The sequence below is a fragment of the Lactuca virosa genome, chromosome 5, assembly GCF_052849685.1.
Source record: "Lactuca virosa cultivar CGN04683 chromosome 5, Lactuca_virosa_CGN04683_v6, whole genome shotgun sequence".
Taxonomy (NCBI): Eukaryota; Viridiplantae; Streptophyta; class Magnoliopsida; order Asterales; family Asteraceae; genus Lactuca; species Lactuca virosa.
Window position 1 is genome coordinate 177,737,078 of NC_136430.1, and position 6,361 is coordinate 177,743,438.

A 6,361-nucleotide genomic window follows, 5' to 3' on the forward strand; every position below is an offset into this window, starting at 1 on the left:
CTCTCTCTCTCTATCTCTCTCTCTCTCTTTATATATATATATATATATATATATATATATATATATATATATATATATATATATATATATATATATATATATATATATATATATATATATATATATCTTTTTGCTGTTTTTTATGGTTTTTTTAATATTTTTATTAAATACATAATATTATTTTTTTTTGTTCGGACTATGCTTATGTTTTATTTATTTATTTATTTTTTGTGTTCATTATTTTTAGTAAATACATATTATTATTATTATTATTATTATTATTATTATTAAAAATATATTTTTTCGTTCGGGTTATTTTTGTGTTATATTTATTTTTATTTAGACTATTAGTGTGTTATTTTTGTTTTTCGTTCTGACTATCCCTGTATTGTTTTTCTATTTCGACTATCTCCGTGTTATTATTCCATTCGGACTATTCATATATTATTTTTTTTTCATTCAAACTATCTTTTGTGTAAATTACACGAATGGTCCCTATGGTTTGGGGTAATTTGCGCGCTTGGTCCGTAACTTATTTTTTTTAACTCGGAATGTCCCTACTATTTGTTTTTGTTATGCGCTTGGTCCATACTATTTGTTATTGTTACACGCTTGGTCCATGTCTTATCTAAAACGACTATTATTTAAATAGGAAAAAATGATGGGGTATGTAAGGTAAGCTGATGAGGGTGGGGTTAGGGGTGTGTTTATTTAAATAAATTAAAAAATCAAGGGAAAAATAGATTTTTTTAGTTAAGACAGAGACGAAACGCGTAACAAAAACAAACAGTAGAGACTTTCTGAGTTAAAAAAATAAGTTAGGAACCAAACACGCAAATTACCCTAAACCACAGGGACCATTCATGTAATTTACTCTTTTTTTATTCTGAGTATTAAAGGTGACATTTAATCAAATTATTTTAATAATAATAATAATAATAAAAGACAAAAAAACAAAATAAAAAACAACAAAAAAACAATATATATCGGTTTTAAAAACAATAAAACGAAAAGGATGAAGAAATTGTATAAATTATACATCACCCAAACAAAAAATAGGATATTTGAAAGGAAATAGAAGATTATATTAGTCACATCTATACTTCAAATCAATGTTTATTTCATATAAGTCAAAATATATCAAAATCGATAGGGTGGAGATAAATAGCAGCCACCAATTTAATACTGCAAGCTGTCAATGGAATTGGTACCAGATACCCTTATAATACTCATTTGCAAGCCGGCAGGATAGTTGTTAACGCCAATTAACTATCTAATGAAGCGAGAGTTGACGAAGACTTAAGCTTTATCAACTACTTCAACTATAACCTTTTGGAACCTATAGTATTTTCGGTGCTTGATCTAAATGATGTCTGCCAGAAAACAGTTTGAACATCTCAAGATACAACTGGAAGCTATACGTTCAGCAACCAACAACTTTGCTCATGACCATTTGATTGGGATAGGAGGATACGGGAAAGTGTACAGGGGAGAACTCATCCTTTCGAAGGGACATACCACAGTTGCTATAAAACGTTTAGATCGTCCATTTGGAGAAGGAGACGTTGAGTTCTGGAAGGAGATCAAGACGCTCTCACTTTACAGCCATGAAAATATTGTCTCACTCTTAGGGTACTGTGAAGATGGCGGCGAGAAGATCCTGGTATACGAGTATTCATCTAAGAGAAGTGTCGAATCGCAACTCAGCAGCAAAAACCTGTCGTGGACTCAACGCCTTAAAATTGCAATTGGTGCGGCTCGTGGACTTTCATACCTGCACCAAGGTAGAATATTGCACAGAGATATTAAAAGTGCTAACATCTTATTAGATGACTCTTGGACTGCCAAGATCAAAGATTTAGGTCTATCCAAAATTGGTCATGATAGCAAACCACACAAGTTAGTTCTTCCTCACGTTATAGGCTCACTTGGGTATATTGATCCGCAATATTTTGAAACGGGGATACTGACAAAAGAGTCAGATGTTTACTCCTTCGGGGTGGTGTTGTTTGAAGTTTTGTGTGGGAAGTTGGCTATTGGGAAAAATTATAAGCATCAACCTTTTCCTCAATGGGTAGGAGAATGTTACACAAAGAACAACCTAGATGAAATTATTTATAAAGATATAAAGGTTGAAATGAATCCTCGCTCCTTGGAAGAGTTTACAAGAATTGCATACCAATGTTTGAGGGACTTTAAGCAACGTCCAACAATGAAAGAAGTCCTGGCAAAACTTGAAAGTGCACTCGATTATCAAGTAAGATTGCCTTTTTTTTTTTCCCTCTCTGTTCATTAGTTTTTTTATAGCCTAACTTAAATTATTTTGTCATAAGGATATACCGAGTAGGGATGACAAGAGAATTATATATATATATATATATATATATATATATATATATATATATATATATATATATATATATATATATAGGGATAGGAAATATACATTACAGCCATCTAAGTTTAGGTACTAAACCTCTAAAATATGTCGTTTTAACTTGTTAAATATACCCGTTTTGGTTTCACTTGGTAAAGATATCATTCTCCATAACATTTCTTTCTTTCATTATCGTTTTACCATCTCTGTTTTCTTTCTTCCATTATCGTTTATTACTTCACCCAAGTGAACATTACTAAACGCTAAACGCTAAACCCTAACCCTAAACCCTAAACCCTATTGTGTCGATCTTGAATTTACATCTTGAAGTATTAATCGTGAATCCATTAACCGTAGTCTTTATATAGTAAAACAATGTATTTTCAAGAGGTTTAGTACCTAAGCTTAGGTGGGGCTATAATGTATATTCCCTTTTCCCATATATATATATATATATATATATATATATATATATATATATATATATTCTTAGTAAGTACAAAATGTATTAAACTATGTATTTGTGAAACACCTTCTAAGTCTTGGTTCGTAAATTTTGATAGATCATAGAAACAACGTCTTTTCCGGAAGAGTTTGAAGACCTCAAAATACAGCTGGAGGCTATACTATTAGCAACCAACCACTTTTCTAATGAGAATTGCATCGGGGAGGGAGGATTTGGTAAAGTGTATAAGGGAAAACTTGTCCATTCTAAGGGACAAATTACAGTTGCTTTAAAACGTTTGGATTATACATTTCAGCGAAGAGACCTTGAGTTTTGGAAGGAGATGATTATGCTTTCACTTTACAGACATGAAAATATTGTGCCTCTCTTAGGGTTTTGCGATGATCGTGGGGAGAAGATAATAGTGTACGAGTACGTATCTAGGAGCGGGCTCGACGTGTATCTTGACAGCAATGATCTCTCATGGGTTCGACGCCTTAAGATATGCATTGGGGCGGCTCGTGGACTAGCGTACCTTCATAGTGATGTTGGGACCAACCGAACAGTATTGCATCGCGATATTAAGAGTTCCAATATCGTGTTAGATGAATCCTGGAACGCAAAGATAGCAGATGTGGGGTTGTCCAAATTTGGCCGTTCTAACCAGCAATACAAATATCTGGTAGACAATGTTGTAGGCACGGTTGGTTATTGTGATCCTGTATATTTTGAGACAGGGTCACTAACAATGGAGTCAGATATTTACTCCTTTGGTGTGGTGTTGTTTGAAGTTTTATGCGGGAGGTTGTGTCTTGTCAAAAATGATAAGCATCAGTCTTTTACTGTATTAGTACGCAAATGTTACAAACAAAACAACCTGAATGAAATTATTTATGGTAAAATAAAAGATGAAATACATCCTAGTTCTTTGGAGGTGTTTACTAGAGTAGGTTATCAATGCCTAAAGAGAAGCCGTGAAGAGCGTCCATTAATGAAGGAGGTCGTGAGAATACTTGAAACTGCACTACAATTTCAAGTAGGTCGCTTTTTTTTTCTTTCTCCATTCACTCATTTTTTTAATTATCTATCCTTGACCTTTTTTCACTGTAAATTTTGGAAATCAGAAATAGGATAAATGTGTTCAGAACTAAAAAGTTATACTATCTTATAGTTACAGTTCTATAAGAAGCAATGGTTCGTTGGATGTTTTAGTATATTACCTTTGTTTAACTATGTTTCCAAACTACACATGTCTACAATTATTTGTTTTGGTTTGTTGTGTAACTAAATATACACCAACGTTATAGGTTCCACCTCTACCTCCACCTAAACATATACCTACATCTTCACCATCAAGTTCAAAGAACGGTACTAATGTGTCACAGCTGACCGATAAAAGATCCTTAAAGACCCTACATTGGGAGAAAACCCGTGCAACAGTAGGAAGTATATGGGATTTGCCTCATAAACAGGGAAATCTGTCAAGGTATGGACTTGTTGGATTGCAACTACTAGTTTATAATATGGTATATTCTATGGCATCATTGATATGGTTTTCATATTTATCTTCGCTAGTAAATTTTGATGAAACTTCTAATTTTGTAGGGTTCCTGAAATTGATAAAAAAAAGCTTGAGAGCCTGTTTTCGGAAGCTTAGCATAGGCTGGTTCTGAATAGCTCAAACCGTAAAAAGTTCTTTCCGTTAGTTGACTCAACCTGTGTACCATAAATAATATACTTCAGTTCTATACTCCTTTATGTAACTTGTATACCTTTTAACCATAATACTTCTACTTTATATGACAAAATATGTACTCCACAATAAAAAGTTTACTCAACTATACACAAAGATGGTAAAACAAATAAAAAAGTGCAACTTCCTTCTAATACAGGTTCTACTTTCACATTTTCCCATTATAGTGTACATATGGATCTGGATTCCAGATCTCATTTAACATAATACATATGGACACCACCCTGCTTTCAAGCTTCTCCATGCCATCTGTCAGCATCTAGCATCAGAAGTAGTTTGTCCTACAAATAAGACATGAATTTGCATTAGAAAACATGAAATTGACTAAGTTAAAAACATTATTATCAAAACTCAAAACCTTCAAAACCCAGATCTACTCTAGATACAATCAAATTATCAAAGTTCCAAACCATGTACTCCACAAAGATGAGCTGATCGTTAACAGCAACAAGATCAACACAGTCTCTCTGTAAAGCAACTATAGCCATCAATCAACCGATTTTTCAAAACCCTGCACGTTAAATTAAAATTAGACTACACCGAATCATCCCAAAAGAACCAAATTAAGTGTATAAAAGTATAAAGCACTAGGATATGTTGCTTTCAATCAGCAACAATGTTTCCTCCACATAATTAAACACAAGATGTTTACCACTAACTAGCTAATAGCATGCGTGAGACAAAGGAGGCGGGGTTGTATATTTCAACAGAATACACAAAACAAAATCTACACCTTACCAAGAAGACTCAATCCAATCCTAGTTACTTTGAAGGTGACTATGATGGTACGACCACCACTTCCGCTGCATAGAACCACCGCCGGTTACCAGGTCGCCGCTGACCACTCATCCCGCAGCCATAGTCACTGCTTATGTATCTATTCCCGCTGCTTCTAATCTTCTATCTCGGTTTCGAGCACAACACACACAAATGTGAGGATTTCTGCCAGTTGCTCAGCCACCTACGCCAACAACGGTGGAGATAGCGATCGTCGATTCCAACAACCGCAATGGAGTTCAAATCGGGTAAAGGGAGATCATAGAAATCGGGATCAGGACGAGATGGTAGAAAAGGGCAGTGGAGTATGTTGACGCCATTCGTGGTGGTCGATTCCGGCAGGGAAGAAGTTCCGGCATGGTCGAGTTCCAGCTGTGACTTGGAAACCGGGATGAGGGAAGGAATTTCTCAATCTTAGGTGTTTGATAAATAGTTTTTTTCTTAGTTTATTGCTTATTTGCGGTGAGAATAAATATTTTTTTAAAATGTGTTTGGATTATCTTATTAACAATAAGCAATAAGCATTTTAAGTGTTTGGCAAACAAAACAGCTTATAAAATGACCAATAAGCAATAAGCAATAAGCATTCCCCCATTGCTTATTAAAATCTGCTTATTTTGCTTATTCCTACCGCAATAAGCTGATTTTTAAAACCTCATATCCAAACACTTAAATTTGTTTATTGCTGTGGGATTAAGCAATAAGCAATAAGCAACCCATTTTTTCCCTATCCAAACACCCCCTTAGAATTTAGGGATGCGGGAAACTCAAAAGATTTTGGGGTCGGAGAGGAGAGAGCTCAAAAGAATTGTGAGCTTTGTACCGCTTTTTTTTCTTTTGGGTATTAAAATTGGATCGTAATAAGTTTTTTTTTTAAGTATAATATAGACAAAATTACAAAAATAGTCTCTATGGTTGTAAAAATTATGTGTCTTTGGTTAAAAAACAAGTTTGGTGGTGCACCACAGTGGTCCAATTTTGGATACCTTGTGCGGATTTGGTCTTTATG

At 34.1% G+C, this 6,361-nt stretch overlaps 1 protein-coding gene and 1 long non-coding RNA gene across 2 annotated transcripts; one reads left to right on the plus strand and one right to left on the minus strand.

Moving 5' to 3' along the window:
• Positions 1-1,235: 1,235 nt before the first annotated feature.
• On the plus strand, positions 1,236-4,630 carry LOC145115412 (putative receptor-like protein kinase At2g23200). The gene is made up of 4 exons (XM_079051705.1): positions 1,236-2,257; positions 2,941-3,858; positions 4,130-4,308; positions 4,428-4,630. The coding sequence occupies exons 1-4, from the start codon at positions 1,367-1,369 to the stop codon at positions 4,477-4,479; spliced, it is 2,040 nt and encodes a 679-aa protein (XP_078907831.1). The 5' UTR covers positions 1,236-1,366; the 3' UTR covers positions 4,480-4,630.
• Positions 4,577-5,777, minus strand: LOC145115413 (uncharacterized). Its single transcript, XR_013711550.1, has 3 exons — positions 5,314-5,777; positions 4,934-5,086; positions 4,577-4,856 (listed from the first exon to the last, which is right to left on the minus strand). It is a non-coding gene; the product is annotated as an uncharacterized LOC145115413 (long non-coding RNA).
• Positions 5,778-6,361: the final 584 nt, after the last annotated feature.

Coding starts and splice junctions, on each gene's coding strand:
- LOC145115412 (XM_079051705.1), top strand. CDS start 1,367: ATGATGTCTGCCAGAAAACAGTTTGAACATCTCAAGATACAACTGGAA. Junction 2,258..2,940: donor AAAGTGCACTCGATTATCAA/GTAAGATTGCCT, acceptor AAATTTTGATAG/ATCATAGAAACAACGTCTTT. Junction 3,859..4,129: donor AAACTGCACTACAATTTCAA/GTAGGTCGCTTT, acceptor CCAACGTTATAG/GTTCCACCTCTACCTCCACC.